Raw genomic sequence first — 16,302 nt, forward strand, 5'->3', positions numbered from 1 at the left:
CAGATTCGGAGGCTCGAATCCGGACCGAATCGGGCCCTTTTCGGTCCGGATCCGAACTGAATCCGGGCCGGTTCGGATCCGAACCGGTTCAGAAAATCTGAACCGGTTCGGATGTCCCATAGGCTTCTATTGACTGTATTTAAAGTTTAGAGTGTGTCCTCCATTTTGTGGCTCCTTCCTGCAACTTTTGCTCCTGGCATCCATTTTGTGAGGCTGTTTTTCAGGCATTGCATTGGCTGTGTTATTGATCCTTTAATTGGCCAGAATGAGTCTTGCACTCTGGTAGGCTGTTGGCTGTTTGCACTGTTGAGAGCTGGCGCCCTGTTGGCCTGGGGGGGGAGTGCAAAGGTGGGGGCTCCCAAAGGAGGGAATTTCAAACCTATATAAACCCAAGCCTCTAGCCTAGAAACTTCTCTTTGGCTGCAGTTGTGGGATCATCATCTGAGACCCTTGCTCTTTTGCTGCTGGTGTCTGTGAGTCCCTGACTATGTCCTATATTAGTGTGTGTCTCTGCTCTCTCTGTGTGTTGTTGTGTGCCACCTTCTTTTATCCATCTGCCCTCTGTGTCTGTCTGTCTGTCTGTCTGTCCAAAGTTACCTTCTTTACTTTCCCTCAACTTTTCCCAACTTTTCCTGTTGTTTTTTCTTCTGTTCTCTCCTCCTTTCCCCACCCTCCCTTTACCCTTTCTCTCTCTTTCTCTCATTCCTCCTCCTTTTGGCTTCCCCTCCCCCACCCCCACCCTTCTGCATTGCTTCCATTTATTGCTGTTTGTGCCTTGCCTGTTGTTTTTGTTCCACTTTTTGATTTTCATTCAATTTGATTGTTTATTGCTTCTGTGTTAATTTATATATTTGCTGCTTTGGTTGGTTTGATTGTTAATTAATAATTTGTGCCATTGCCTGTGTTGTTGCTGCCCGCCTGCGTTGGTCCCCCCCCCCAAGGATTCTGTTCATATAGCCAATTTTTGTTGTGATTGTCCCATAATATCTATTTTGGTTCTTGGGTGGTCCTTCCCCCCCTCCTTGAGATTTGCTGCCCTTTGCTTCTGCTGTGTCTCTCGTTGATTTTAGTAATTGGTTTTCTTTGATTGCATTGATTGATTTGATTGTTCCCTTTGTGTGGCCCTGCTCCTGCCCTCCCCCCTCCCATCCAGAAACCCAAACCCACCCCACCCCACCCCACCCCACATCCAGATTCCCAATCCTCGCTGCTGCTGCCCGCCTGAGTTCTGTTTTCTTTAGGATTTAATTTACTGCAGTCAATTTTTGTTGTGATTAGCATTCATCTTAGACTATTTTGGTTCTGGTTGTGTGGTCCTTCCTTCCTTGTTTGTCCCCCCCCCCCCGAGATTTTCTGCCCTTTGATTGCTGCTGCTGCTTGTGCTTGATTTTATTAATTGGTTTTCTTAATCTTTTATTGCATTGATTGATTTGATTATTCCCTCTGTGTGCCCCCCCATTCCTAACTCGCCCCTCCCATCCAGAAACCCATCCCCCATCACTCCCACTCCTGCCCTGCCCTCCCGCCCCCACCAGATTCTGCCCCAGTCCTGCTGCTGCCTGCCAGAGTCCAGCCCCCCTTTGGATTTTGTTCTGAAATTTGCTTCTTTTGGTTCTGGTTTTGCTGTGTGTGTGTGTGTGTGTGTGTGTGTGTGTGTGTGTGTGTGTTCCTTCCTCTGTGTGTGCGCTGCTTCCCCCCCCCACACACACACACCCGAGACTTCTTCCTTCCCCATTTTTTGAATCTTTCTTGACTTTTAAATTGGTGGTTTCCTTTCTTTGTTCAAGTTAGTTTTTGTATTGGGTTGTGTTGATTTGGATTGAGATTTTTCCCTCTGTGTGGCCCCCCTGTTCCTAACTCGCCCCTCCCATCCAGAAACCCATCCCCCATCACTCCCACTCCTGCCCTGCCCTCCCGCCCCCAACCCAGATTCTGCTCCCTTGCCACACTAACCCCCCTGAAACACACCCTCTGGACTTCCCCCCTCCTTGCCCCTGACTCCCTTTTACATACCCCAGACCCCAACACACTAACCCCCCCTGAAACACACCTTCTGGACTTCCCCCCTTCTTGCCCCTGACTCCCTTTTACATACCCCAGACCCCAACACACTAGTCACCCCCCTGAAACACACCCTCTGGACTTTCCCCCTTCTTGCCCCTGACTCCCTTTTACATACCCCAGACCCCAACACACTAGTCACCCCCCCCGAAACACACCCTCTGGACTTCCCCTCTTCTTGCCCCTGACTCCCTTTTACATACCCCAGACCCCAACACACTAGTCACCCCCCCAAAAAACACATCCTCTGGTCCCTCCTCTTGGGACCGCTGCAGCTGCTGTCCCCCCACACCTTGATCCCCCCTCCCTGCTGCTAAGCTCCCGCCCATGCTGCTCCTCCTCTCTTCTTTCTCTCTCCCTCTCTCCTCTCTCTCTTCTCTCTCTCTCTCTCTCCTCCATCCCTTCACCTTCACTTCCTCCCACAGCTGCAGCCACACAGTAGCCTACCACCTCTGACCTCACCTGGAGGTCCCTGCCATCGGGGTTTTTTTTCTTTTGTGAAAGTTTTTCAGTTCATTTGTCTCTGCTGGGGGGTGAGTTGAGTGACACAAACAGTGTTGTCTCCTCACTTCTGCCCCTCCATCGTTGACCTACCCCGGCTGCCTGTGCCTTGTGCGGCCACCCTGTCTGTGTCCCAGCCCGGGGTGGCTGGCAGGCGGCGGCGCATCCGTGACCAGCAGTGTGCGGCAGGAGTATTAAAATCAACCCTCAAAATTTTGGGGGGGAAATGGTAACAAAGGAATAACAACAATGTGACTGATGATGAATGAATTAATTTTCTTGAAAATGTTGCCAAAAAGAATGTAATATCTTTTTAATTATGCGAATGAATTATATCATCTTATGTTCTTGATTGTAGTCACACTGTTGATGTTGGCTGATGGCAAAAAAACCCAGAAACCATCAGAATAGCAATGAACTGGCTGCCAACACAACATATTGATTGATAAATATGCAGTGGTGGGAATTGGCTCTGTGTGTGTGTGTGTGTGTGTGTGTGTGTGTGTGTGGTGAAGGCTCTGTCTCTATCTGTTGTGTGTCTGTCTGCAGTGCCTGTGTGAATGGATGCCGCCTAGCACTGTCTGTGTGTGTGGATGCTTGCTGTGTAGTTTGTGCTGTCTTATGTCTGTGCTGTGTGTGTAGTCTCTGTAGTGTCTACATGGTTTTTTCCTTCCCTCCCTCCAAGACTCCCTCCCCCCATGCCTCCCTCCATGCCTCCCCTCACCCTCCCCCCTTCCTCTTCATCACCCTCCATCCTCCCTTCCATGCCCACCTCACCTACCCCCACCCCGGTCTGGCAATGATGAGAATGTGGTCTGACTCTCTCCCACCAAAGCAGCACACACATGATCACGTGTGTACATAATATTAATATGTGGCTGACCAACTCTGAGCCGGACCCTCCTCCCCCTTCAATCCCCTCTGCTACTACATCCCTCTCCCCCTCCCACTCCCCCCCTTTCCTCCCCCCTTTCCTCCCTCCCTCCCCCCTCCTAGCTAGCAGCACACACACACACACACACACACACACACACACACACACAACACCTGGTGGCAAACACCAGCACACATGCACTCACACTGGTGCCTTGGGCCTCTCTGTGTCCTTGAGCAAATATGTGGTGGACCAGAGAACCATTTCTTTCAAGTAAGGCAAAAGGCATGCACTCACTGCGCACACGCGAAGAAGAGGTGAAGACAAGAGACAACTACTAGAACCAGCAGAAGCAGGTGAGTGTTGTGTTGTGTTGCTTGCCAATGCCGTTGCCATGCTCGATGCTCAGTCTGCTGAAACTAAACTAACTATCATCTTCACACGCAGCCCAGCTCAGCTGCACTCACTGCACTCACTAGACACTACAGCTGGTGGTAGAAGATGTCCTGGATTTTAACTTTCAAATCTGTGCTAGGATTGCCTCGCCTCCTCCTGCCTGTAATTGTGCCCTCTCCCCTTGCAGTTGCGTCGTGACGGGTTGGTGTGCGTGCGCCGTCTACTCAGCTCTCCTCTTGTTGGCTTGGCTTGCTAGGCACTGGCTGGCAGCAGCTGTTGGCTGTGTGCTATGCTCAGGCTGTGGTGCGTGTGACTGGCAATGTTGGCGTACCAACACTGGTTGTGGGGGTAGTAGTAGTAGTAGTAGTAGTAGTAGTTGTTGTTGTTGCTGGCTGGCCTGGCCTGGCCTGTGCTGACCCTTGGTCTGGTTTTGATCGGTCCCTCTGGCCTGCCTGGATGCAGATGTAGGGTGTGTGTGCATCATCCATGGGGAGGAGGAGGAGCAGCAGAGCAGAGCAGGTTGGCTGGCTTCTGTCTGTCAGGCCTCAGTGGCAGGCACTGAGTGAAGCGGTGGCTTCTTTGGGCATCACATCATCTATCATGCAGAGCAGCAGGTCTGCTGCTCTGCTCCGCCTCCTGCTTCTTCTCTGTGTGTGTGTGTGTGCTGTGCTTAGTGTGCTGCTCCACTGCTGGCAGGCAGCAGCAGCAGTGGCCTTTTTGTTAGATCAGAGAGTTGGTGTTGTCTCTCTGAGTGTCATCTTAGTTGCTTGGGTAGGTGGTAGGCAGGTGTTAAGTGTTAGGGCGCCCAGAGAGAGGGGCAAAAAAGCTGGGGTGGCAATTGATGGGTGCTTCTAGCATTGTTGGTGGATGACTTGAAAAGGAAAAAAAAATTCCCATTGGCTAGAATGGGGATTTTGGGCAGCCCCGTACCTGCCTCTGTGGGGTGGCAGCACCCCCAAAGTGGGTCCGGGGCCATGGCAAAAATGGCCTCAGTCCCTCCCGGCAATTCCCGGATAGATAGGAGTGATGGTTTTTTTAATTAGGATTTACTAAGGCATTAAAATAACTATCTAATTGGAAAGAATAGGATGTGTGTCAGTGGGTGAAAGGTAAAGCCAGCAAGCTCTGAGAGAGAGAGTTATTTAATACCTTAGTAAATCCTAATTAAAAAAACACCATCACTCCTATCTATCCGGGGATTGCCGGGAGGGACTGAGGCCATTTTTGCCATGGCCCCGGACCCACTTTGGGGGTGCTGCCGCCCCACATAGGTGGGTACGGGGCTGCCCAAAATCCCCATTCTAGCCAATGGGAAATTTTTTCTTCAAAAATTCACCAATAATACTGGGAGCAACCAATTGCCTTGAGATTCGTGGGGTGGAGGACACCCATGGGTGCCTACCACCCACCCCAACTTTTTGCCCCTAAGTGCTCCACATAGGGAGTTATGGGCAAAAATTGAAAATATTTTTAAAAATTGTAAAAAATCAGAGGAAGGTCCAATCGATTTGAGGTTTGGATGGTAGGTGGAACACAAGGTCAGCTTTAATTGTAGCCACTTTTTGAGATCTGAACCAGTTCGGATCCAAACTGGTTCGGATCCAAACCGAACCAGGGGGTGGTTTGGACAAAACCAAAACCGAACCACCCCCTGCCGGTTCGGACCCGGTTCAGATCCAAACCAAACTGGGCGAACCAGTTTTGTGCACATCCCTAGTCTGGATAAAACAAACCAGTCAATAACACCTGTCTGGCTGTGTAAATAAATAAATAATTTTTAATAATAATAATAATAATAATAATAATAATAAAATTTGAAACTATGAACTGGCTCCAAGTTACTTTAATCTCAGCATACACGCATGCCTAACCAGATTCCGCTGTGTTGTGCCTCTGTGCACTCTGCTATAGTGAAAAAGGGGTTTTCTTACCAGAGAGAATCCCCAACATTTTATACCTTTCTGCTACTCTCTGATTCTAAGCCTGCCATTACATACAGTGTTGCCAGGCTTTGTGCGGCGGCGATCGGCATGCACCGGAGGCTGACGGACTGTGAGCCCCCTTAGTCATAACCTGATTTCTGGTGACTCTGACTAGACTTCGTATTTGCCCTTGTCTCCTTTTACTTTGAATTTTATTGTTGCATTTTTATTGCTGTCTTTTATAATTTTAACTTTTATTGCTTTTGTTGCTATTATTGCGTCTTATAATGTCCTGCCCAGTTTTATTACCATTTTATGCTTTCTTATAATAGAAACAGTATTATGCTCTTTTAATCATTTATATCTTTTTGTGCTATTTTATAACAGAAATAGTACCATTTTATCTTTCTTATTCTTAGTAGTTTTAGTTCTATTATTATTAATGTGTATGTAAGTAATCATTTCATCTTAATCTGTTTTTAAATTGCAATTAGTCTAATTTTAGCCCTTCTATATGTATCATATTTGCAATCACCTTTATTTTCTCATACTTTCAACAGACAAATTTTAACTTGTATAATTTTATGCTGGTCTCTGACCGTAATAAAAGCTGATTGATTGATTGCTTTGAGAAACTGTTAGGAGAAGGAATATGGACAGACTTGTTATTTAGGTAGAATCTGAAATTGAGATATCTGATCCAGAATCAAAGTCAAGCCTAACAACCTTATTTCTTTTGAAATAAAAAAATATGCCAGTCATTTAATTCCTTGTGTTCATAATGAATTTTCTGTTAATCTGACTTTTACATAGACTGTTTTGTAAGTTAATATTCTCTCTGCATGGAGGAGGAGTGATGGGAAAGGCCGTTGCCTTGCCTTCCCATCCTCTTCTGTCAGTGAGAGGGCAGAAATGACCCACACTGGAAAAGGAAAAAAAGACAGACCTGAAAATGTGGCTGCCCATCTGAGGAAAACTGCCTGCAGGCCTCCTGAACCTACAGGACAGGATGAGGGAAGTATAAATCTTCTTGTTTGCCACTTTGAACACCATCTCAAAGAAAAGCAGGATGGCCAGCTATTTAATAAAGAATTAAATTAAATTAAATTAAATTAAATTAAATTAAATTAAAGTAATGGAGCTCCAGTCATTGTGTATTGATTGCTAGGATTCTGTGAAAGTGGCTATTATTTTGGCTTTCTTTTCTGTTGTTATTCTTGTACTTTTCATATTGCTGCTGGAATTGCATAGGATCCCAGTTCATTATGTTTTGGTGGCCATTTTAGGAGTTCACAAGTTAAATCCTGTGCCCACTTAGTTAGGAGCCACTGAGTTCAGTGGGATTTATTGCCTGATCCTATGAATGTTTGATCAGGAATAAATCTTGCTTTGAAATATTACATATACATCCCAATACACATGGAGAGAGGCTCCATTACACAGTTAATTTGGACAAGCTTCTGAGATACACTAATTATTAAAATATTTCTTGAAGGGTGAAAGGAAGCAAAGCTAGCTGACTAATAACATTAAAAATAGTCACAATGGGAATTTAATATCCCTTTAAATCTCCCAAGTATTTTCTGAGAAACACAGCACAGTGTCGCATATTTTCAATAGGAAACAGATTTGTTAGCTACACCCAAATTAAAAATCCCAAGAGCTTATAACAAAATAATGGAAATAAAAAGTTGATGAGCAATCTGTTCTCAGGCAGTAAAAAGAGGGCAGAGTGGTGGTAGGGAGGCTATTGCAAGGATCTCTGCATAGTGGAGGACAGGGTGTCAAATTCTGAGGGCAAGGTTTTGGATTACTCAACTTCCTGGCATCTAGCAGTTTCAGTGGGGTTTTGTTTTCAATGCAGTTTTGCTTAGGAGGGCAAGCAAAGATAGAGCAACACCAAACACTTTCTCTGATGTAATTATGTATACTTAAATGCAAATCAATCAAGATTAGATTTTTTAAAATTAAGGGCATAGTGTGAAACCTCTGGTAGATGAACCTGTGCTAGATCCGTGAACTTCTGAATCATCCTGCAGATGAGCGTCCAGCCACGGTTTCACAAGTTCTGGCTTCTGGGCAGAGGGCTTGCATGGATCTAGCAACTGAGCTGGGCAGCAACAGCCCTCTGGCCTGCATGTGTATGTCTCAGTGGCTAGACACTCTCATGAAAGAGCAGTGGTGTGCATTTGAATGGGAGACTACATGTGAGCACTGTAGATATTTCACCTTAGGAGATGGTACCGCTCTGGGAAGAGCACCTGCCTGCTTGCATGCAGAAGGTTCCAAGTTCCCTCCCTGGCATCTCCAAGACAGGGCTGAGAGAGACTCCTGCCTGCAACCTTGGAGAAGCCGCTGCCAGTCTGTGTAGACAATACTGAGCTAGATGGACCAAGGGTCTGACTACTCGGTATAAGGCAGCTTCCTATGCAAAATGCAACTTTGTCTTGGGAATCATGCCGTTGATGCTTTTGTATGTTCAGTCTTTTGTTTTTCTAAACAGTTCCTACATGAGCACTGATCCACAACCACAGTGATCATGCAAAAGAAATGTGTCATCACAAAACAGGCAGAAATAAAATAGCCTCTCTTAGCCTTCTCTTCCATGGAAGGCCTGTCCTTGCTACACCTTTTTCTTCCTGATAAGAGAATATACTGGAGAGTAACTGCAGTGCTGTTGGTGGCAGCAGCAGCCAGAGGGGCAGGAAGTGAGGGGTACATACCAGCTGACAGAATGTCAACAAAACATTAAGCAAAAGCACTAACAACAACAACAACAACAACATGTGGTTTAAAAATAGTGGCAAAAATAATAGCTGTAAGGGGGCAAGCAAGGTGGATGGACTTGATTACGACAGCAATGAATGCACCACTGCGAGACCTTAAAGGCCACATTGAAGACAGATCATCCTGGAGAGAATCTATGTGGTCACTAAGAGGCGACACCGACTTGACAGCAATCAATCAATCAAGGGAGCAATAGCTAGAATGCTCCTGGCCTGTCCCCTAAAAATGTAAGAGTAGCATCCTTGGGAGGATTCATCCATCCACTGTGGGGCCATGAGCTGCCGTGGTGGGTCTTTGGGGAGGCCAAATAGGCGGACCCTTAGTCCAAGGTTCATTTTGATGTGCAGTTGGGTGCATTCTATACAGTGCATTTTTTTCAAAAAGTGCAGTGGAAACTAAGATGTTGTGCAGTTGGGCCTATGGAGTTTAATAAGGACATACTGTAGGTTGTTTCTGAAGATGTAACGGGGGGGGGGGCAAGATATTGAATATTGTTTGTTTTCCATTTCATAACCTTATACAAAAAGTACATTACAACCTTCTGTTTCTCTCGCTCATTCTTTGTGAGGCACCATCATTTTTCTTGCTTCCCCTCTTTCTTTGTCCTTCTCATTTCCCCCTCCTTCCCTCTCTGTCACTTTCTATTCATTTGCCTTTTCCCTTCTGTTAGCAAATGCTGAAGGAAGGGGATGCTTGTAGATAGGGGTGGGCTGCAGCCACTGCTAGTGCAGGTTTATAATAAACCTGCATGAGTCCTCTGTAACATTTGAGTCCTCTGTAACTCATGAAAGAGTGCAAAGGCAACAGCCACACCCATTGCATGTCCCCAGCACCTGGGATTCAGCCTGTGCTGGAGGTTCTCTATAGCCATCCTGACTAATCGCCACAGAGGGGCCTCTCCTCCTCCATGAATGTTTCTAACCCCCTTTCAAACCCATCTAAGCCAGGGATCATCACCACACCTAGTTCCACAAGTTAATTGGCTTTCTTTTTTGTGTATTCTGAAAATAGACAGGCCTTAGTGCTAAATGTGATGTAGAGGGATTTCCTAGCTAAGGAACTTCAGCAAGTGATTAGGTGGAAAACATGTGGGGAGCAGGGAGGGCAGGACAGGGGTGACGTTCCCCTGGTGCTTTGACACTTTGAGCTGCACAACCAAGACAGTGTTTGGATTCAAACCAGAACCAGTGTGGCCAGTAACTGATCTTGCGATCTCACAATCAGCCACAGAATTCTGCCGTCATGGTTCCCCTTGGAGACCTGTGAGGATTCTGCAGGAGGCTCACTTGGCAGCATTCTAGATAAGCTGCAGCATCTTTGATAAGTTGGCTGTCTTTGGCTGTCAGTTTATCATCAGCTTATCATCTTAGCTGTCAGGATGGGTGGCTGCTGGTCATGGGTGAACTGTAGGTAAGTCTCCGGCATGATGGGGAAGCAAAATCTAATGGCTGCCTGGACTTGGTTTTTAAAGATGCCCTTCCATTGTTTTACATGCGAGTGTGCTCTCTATGTGAACTTCAGTGGTCACAAGTTCACCACCAGTATTCATACCACACAGCTTCTCCTTGAAATGCAGGTGGCCCTCGAAGGTCACTTGCTGGGCTGATTTCCACTGTATTTCTTTCTTTTTCTTTTTCTTTTTCTTTTTTTGCTTTAAAATTTTTTTATTGGTTCTTACAGTATCTTAACAATCCCGTTACATCTAATTAAGTAAATATTGACTTCCCGCTCACCACTGTGTTTCTTAAGCTTGCAGGTCCTAGACCTGTGAAATGGTAGCACCCAGGAGCTACTGGCTGGCCCCTGTGGGCCCACTTGGGTGTTGTTGTTTTTTTGGAGGGGGGAATCCTGCCCACCAGTTGAAGCTGACTTCAAAAGCTGCCCTCTGCCAGCACCCCCATGTTATTTCCAAGAACATGCCTAAACTTTTCTTCTTTCATGTTCCTATAGGTCTCACCCAGAGGCAGAACCAAAGTGAGTTGCTTTTTTCCCTCTTGACTCCTCTTAATGCTTTTGGCTCTGGTGTGGCCAGCTAAAGGGATGGGGGTGGAGGGGGTGGGGGTTGTTCTGACATAGCCCAAACCCAGGTAAAAGTGTGCCATCGAGTCGGTGTCGACTCCTGGTGACCACAGAGTCCTGTGATTGTCTTTGGTAGAATACAGGAGGGGTTTACCATTGCCATCTCCCGCGCAGTGTGAGATGATGCCTTTCAGCATCTTCCTATATTGCTGCTGCCTGATATAGGTGTTTCCCATAGTCTGAGGAACATACTGGTGGGGATTCAAGTTGTCAGAAATTTAAACCCTCTTATTTCATTTTTTAAATAAAACAAAACATCATGTATGTTCTTTCAGCTGAAGTGTCCCCTTTTTTGGGAGGGCTTTTAAAAAAGTTGAAAATCTTCTCTGGAGAGGGGTGGGAAAGCTGGCCTCATATCTATAAACTACGAGAGTGGGTCTGCCCCCCACCCTGTCAACCAGTCAATCCCCAAGTGAAAACAATTTGAGCAAAATGCAGTGAGTGACTTTCAATAGCAATTACTTTCACTGTTCCCAACCATGGAATCATCCAAAATTAGCAGGGCTTTCTAGAAGGATTATGGGTGAGGGCATGCTTGGGATGGCACAGCACCCCCTCGGATTACTGGGAGGACCCCTCAATTTCCTGTGATTTGCTACTAAGAATGTTTCTCCTTATCTCTGCAGGGATGAAGATGAAGATGAAGAGGGGGCACAGACTGGTAAGTGGATGACGAGAGTGCATGCTTCTTCTCAGGGCTCCTCAACCCCTCAGGGAGTGTCTCCTTGGAGACCTGTTTTGCTTTGACGACGGAGAGAGATGGGCAGACGTCCATCTGATGGGTGAAGGGCAGGAGGGCAAGTTCAGCCACCTCTATCCTTTGCTGCTGGCACTTGTTGCAGCCAAAAGTGTTGGAGGAGACCAGGGGGCCCGGGCAAGTCACATCTGGAGACCCTCCCTTCTAGGAGGAGATGAGGAAAGGGCTGTGGCAGCAGGCAGGCAGGTTTGGTCATTCTCCCTTGGAAGTGGTGCAATTCTGAAAAAGCCCTGCAAGAACCCTTTGCCCACACCCAGCCCCAAGACATCCTCAGGGCCTTGTTCCCCTGCCTTGGAGAAGAGGAAGCTAAAGCATGCTGGTGTCTTGTTTCCAAAGCTAGTGTCTTGTTTCCTAGTCCCTTAGCTAGGACCCATGTAATTTGACAATTGGAGGATCACCTGCAAACAAGGGCAACATTTCCTGGCCAATGAGCTCTGAGATCAGTCCAAAGAGACTTTTTCTTTCTCTGATCCCAGTTTTCTGCCCCTCGGAGCTGGGCCTGCATTCCTCAGATCATAGCTATGCTTCCTGCTTATGGCATCCAGGCAGATTTTCAAGCCCCACCCCTACCCCCGCACATAGGTCAAAAGGCTGTAACTGGGGGTTGTTGCTTCAGCCAGAGAGCAAATGCATTGTTTAGTCCATGTGAACCATCAGCTCCCACTCTGCTCAAAGGAGAAGCCTCTTTCCTCACAGGTATGAGGAAAGAGGGCCCATAGTCCAGTAGTGGAACAAGTGCTTTGCATGCACAAGGTCTTGGGTTGAGTCTTCTTCATCTTCTGTTAAAGGATCTTAGCTAGCCAGGGAAAGGCTTCTGCCCAAGAGTGGCTGTCAGCCAGAGTAGGGCAAAGTGAGCCAGGGGTATGACTTGGTAGAAGGCAGCTGCATTGGTATGTTCAGCAGATAGAGCCTGGCCATTGCACTCCCTTCTGAAGCGTAGTTGGTGAGGGCTGTCTTGCCAGTGCTATGCAATGTATTCCTCTTCATCCCTTGCTTGTTTCCTTGGGTGGACCACCTCACCCACAATCCCAGGCTGCACTCCAGCTGGTTAACCTAGGCAGAAAGGGGAGGCAATTTCTATCAGGGCTATGGGCCATCCTCATTTCCAGATTCCTGCTTTATTTCCTCTCTTTCAGGTCATCCCAGAAATCCGACCCATGTTGCCCCGTGTCCTGGGGGACCCATGTTGCACCATTTTCTGGGGGACCCTCTGAGGGAAGAGCCCAATGAGGCAACCTTGGTGCCAGGACCCCTTCCAGAACCTCACGTCCCCACAGATTTTCTGGAGGAAGAGCTCAATGAGGAAACCTCAATCCTAGGATCCCTTCCAGAACCTCACGTCCCCACAGATGTTCTGGAGGAAGAGCTCAATGAGGAAACCTCAATGCCAGGATCCCTTCCAGAACCTCACATCCCCACTGATATTCTGGAGCAAGAGTCCAATGACATTCTGGGGGAAGAGCCCAATGAGGCAACCTTGGTGCCAGGACCCCTTCCAATACTCTGTGTCCCCACTGACATTCTGGGGAAAGAGGTCAATGAGGAAACCTCAAAGCCAGGACCTCTTCCAGGACCTCACATCACCAATGGTATTCTGAGAGAAGAGCTCAACGAGGCAACTTCAGTGCCAGGATCTCTTTCAGGGCCTCTCATTTCCACTGATATTCTGGAGGAAACGCTCAATGAGGAAACCTTGATGCCAGGATCCCTTCTAGGACCTCACATCACCAATGACATTCTGGGGGAAAAGGTCAATGAGGAAACCTCAGTGCCGGGTCCTTCCATCCCCACTGGCACTCCAAAGGAAGCAGCTTTTGTGTCAGAGCCCTTACCAGAGCCTTCCATTGCTGACAATTATCTTGAGCAAGAAGTAGAAATCCTCAAAGGATTACAGCTTGACTATGTCCAGCGGCGTAAGTATTGTGGCACCTCAGAACCCTTTTACATAGACACCCAGCACAAAGTTCAGCTGGAGTTTTGATACTCAGCCCAGATGATGGACCAAGCACTAGCACTTCCCCTTTTTGCAAGACACCAGCACTCAGCCTGGTCAGAGCATACAACACTTGTTCCTTTTTGCTCTCTTTGTTGCAGAAATGAGGGTTCACCGCATTTCCCAACAGTTCCCTCGTTCTCTCCAGGCCATCAACCTGCAAATTGGACACACACGGACAAGGCTCATCCGCAGTGAAGTTTGGCTGCAGCGGTGGGGAAAGGAAGGTACGTTTGCAGCACACCCCTGAAGTTGCTGCTGGGCTAAAAATGGCTCTTTTGCTCTCTGTTTCCTTCTCCTGAATGTTGAAATGTTTGATTTGAGTCTGCATCTAAGTTTCGGAGGGGAGGCCTGTGGGTGGGTTGTCAGTGCTTGCTGAAGTGTTCCTTCGTTTTCTGTCTTTCAGGTGACCAAGCTCTGATGCCTGTAATTCAGACAGCTTCTCATGGTGAGCAGTGAGGGCAAGTGATGGCGGGTGTGGTAGTATGCCAGCGTTTGCAGCTGACCACCTGCTGCTGCTTCTCTCTTGCAGATGACCCTGCAGGCCCTGCTGAATGTCTCCGCCCCCCTGGGTCTGGTTCATCATTATCTTCTGCCTCGCTGGAAGTTGGCTCCATCCCACCCTCCACCTCCACCTCCACCTCTTCTTTCCTCCTGCATCCCTCTCCCCCTCCTCCTCCTTCCCCACCTCCTCTAGAGCCGGACCTCAGCAATGTGAAAGAAACTCTGCAGAGTTTGATGGATTTGCAGTTCCATCAGCTGAATGACCGTAAGTCTCACAGAGGCAGCACCCCTTTTCCATCCTCATTGTTGTTTTCCTATCTAAAACATTTATAGTCTAAAAACAGAGATGGGTAAGCAACAGAGGAAGGAGAGGGAAGTTGAGGTGGGACAAGTGGGGGAATGATGTGTATGTATTTCAGCTGCACCTCCGTAGGACCAGGGAGATGTGGGTTTGAATTCTCATCCAGCCATGAACCTCGCTGGGTGACTATGGGCTAGTCACTTGTCCCACAGTCTAACTTAACTCTTAGGGTTGTTAGGAGGAAAAAATAACCATGTATACCTTCCTGAGCTGTTTGAGGAAGAGCAGAATGTGAATACTAAATTCATGAATGCTGATAATATGAATGCTAATATCAGTCCTTTTGAATTCAAGCTAGGCTGAAACAGGAAACCAAGGAGGATGACATACAGTACAATTGTGCTTATCACAATCTTCCTTATAGCGTTGTCAATGTACATGGGCAAAAGTTCCTGGCCACCAGGAGCATACAGTCTAAAGTTTGGCTTTGGAGAGAGAAGTGAGGAAGAGGAAGAAAGCATAAGGGGCATTCAGTTCAAGCTGATGGAGCTGCCTCTGCTTAGGCATTAAGCCAAAAGCTGCACAGAGGAGGTGGGTTGCATTGGAAGGATAGGAGAGAGACGTGAGCCCACATGAGTGGTGGTTCCAGACCCAAGGGTCAGTGAGGGAGAAGAAAAAGGGTAGTTTTAGAGAGCAGGAGACCTCCAGGTGGCTGAAGACAGAAGCTGGAAGAGCAAAAACCAACCTGATGGGGTGCAAGTTGGGGGAGGGGGGAGGATCAGTGCAGAGGGACAAGGTGGGACATAGCCATAGAGGGTTTTCAAGGCAGAGATGAGAAGTCTGTGCTGGGCATGGAAAGAGACTAGAAGTCAGTGCAGGGACTGGTATTGTGGAGGACAGGCCCCTTGACCCTGTTTGTTTTCTTTCCTTCAAGGCCAAAGAGACCTCCGCAGCTGCCAGGAATGTTTGCAAAACCTCAAGGCACTGAGGGGACAGCTCCAGAGACTGCGGAGCAGACTGGCAAGGGTGGAAGCTACTATGGGGATCCTGGTTCCTCTAAGGGAGCTGGATGTTGATGAGGAAAAAGAGAAAGACAAAAACCAGACAGTGCTTCATACATAGGTGGCAATAAAATGCTGCATATTTATTTTAAAAATATTAAACATTTGTTTTAAGAGGATAGGATGTAGAGATAAAACAGCAATAGAACATGCATATTTACTGCTTAAAAATTAAAAAGTTGATTTTAAAGAAAATAAAGTTGTCTTACTTTGAATATTCTTTGGGTAGAGTTGGGTAAAAATGTCTTTGGGTCAAACCCAGCCACAGAAAAGGCTCTATGGCCAGTCCACTTGGGGCCAAGAGATGTTCTGAGAGGTTCAAGAGGTAGCTCAAGATAGACTGTTCTTTGCCAGGAGGCTTATACAGAGCTTGTCTGCCCCAATATGTATGGCTAGGAGGCCTGATTTTGGCCCTGAAGAGGGATCTGCCTCTTGTGGAAGAGGATGGAGTGGTGATGCAGAAGGGGAAGCTTGATTTAGGGCAGGGCTGCACAACAACAGCCCTCCAGTTGCTGTTTGACTACAGTTTCCATCAACCCTGACTTTTGGCTAGTGCGCCTGGGGACTATGGGAGCTGTAACCCAACAACAGCTGGAAGGCCCAAGTTGTGCAGCCCTGGGTTAGGTGAACCACTCAGGGCTGCTGGGTGGCAGGAATAATGGAAACAAGGCCAAGTGTTCCAAATGGAAAGGAGGCCAAATGTTATTCTCCAGCCCCCTTATTTTCCACCAAGAGCCAAAGCAGCAGCTAGAGGTTTGGATCCAGGCAAAGAGTCAAGCTAAGTGACTGATTTGGCCCTGGGAAAGCAGCTAGGAGGTGCCCCCCCATTTCCTTTGCAGGAAGAAAAGCCATGGGGGTGGCTCTCTGTAGAGCATGACACTCCCAGGAGAAAACAAAAAAGGCAACCTCCATATCGGCCTCCTCCCAGGGCCTTCCGGCTCTGCTGATCTTCCAAGAAAAGAACCAAAATAAGCACCCTCTGTATTAGGCCCTCTCCCAGGGCCTTCCATCCCTGCTGAGACTCAGAGAAAAGGACCTAAAGAGGCAAACTCTGCATCGGGTCCCC

General features: G+C 47.5%; 1 protein-coding gene across 3 annotated transcripts; it reads left to right on the forward strand.

The window, feature by feature from the left end:
• Positions 1–9,831: 9,831 nt before the first annotated feature.
• Positions 9,832–15,420, forward strand: LOC128327691 (uncharacterized). Of its 3 annotated transcripts, none has more exons than XM_053256782.1 (8): positions 9,847–9,951; positions 10,492–10,515; positions 11,247–11,281; positions 12,514–13,290; positions 13,472–13,597; positions 13,777–13,818; positions 13,903–14,139; positions 15,110–15,420. In XM_053256782.1, exons 1-8 carry the CDS (start codon positions 9,920–9,922, stop codon positions 15,295–15,297), a joined length of 1,461 nt encoding a protein of 486 aa, XP_053112757.1. In that variant the 5' UTR covers positions 9,847–9,919; the 3' UTR covers positions 15,298–15,420. The 3 variants fall into 3 exon arrangements, with proteins under 3 accessions (XP_053112758.1, XP_053112757.1, XP_053112759.1); XM_053256784.1 differs by having other exon boundaries at positions 13,903–13,976; positions 15,110–15,296; XM_053256783.1 differs by lacking the exon at positions 10,492–10,515 and having other exon boundaries at positions 9,832–9,951.
• The last annotated feature ends 882 nt before the right edge of the window (positions 15,421–16,302 follow it).

This window comes from Hemicordylus capensis, chromosome 5 (genome assembly GCF_027244095.1).
Source record: "Hemicordylus capensis ecotype Gifberg chromosome 5, rHemCap1.1.pri, whole genome shotgun sequence".
NCBI lineage: Eukaryota > Metazoa > Chordata > Lepidosauria > Squamata > Cordylidae > Hemicordylus > Hemicordylus capensis.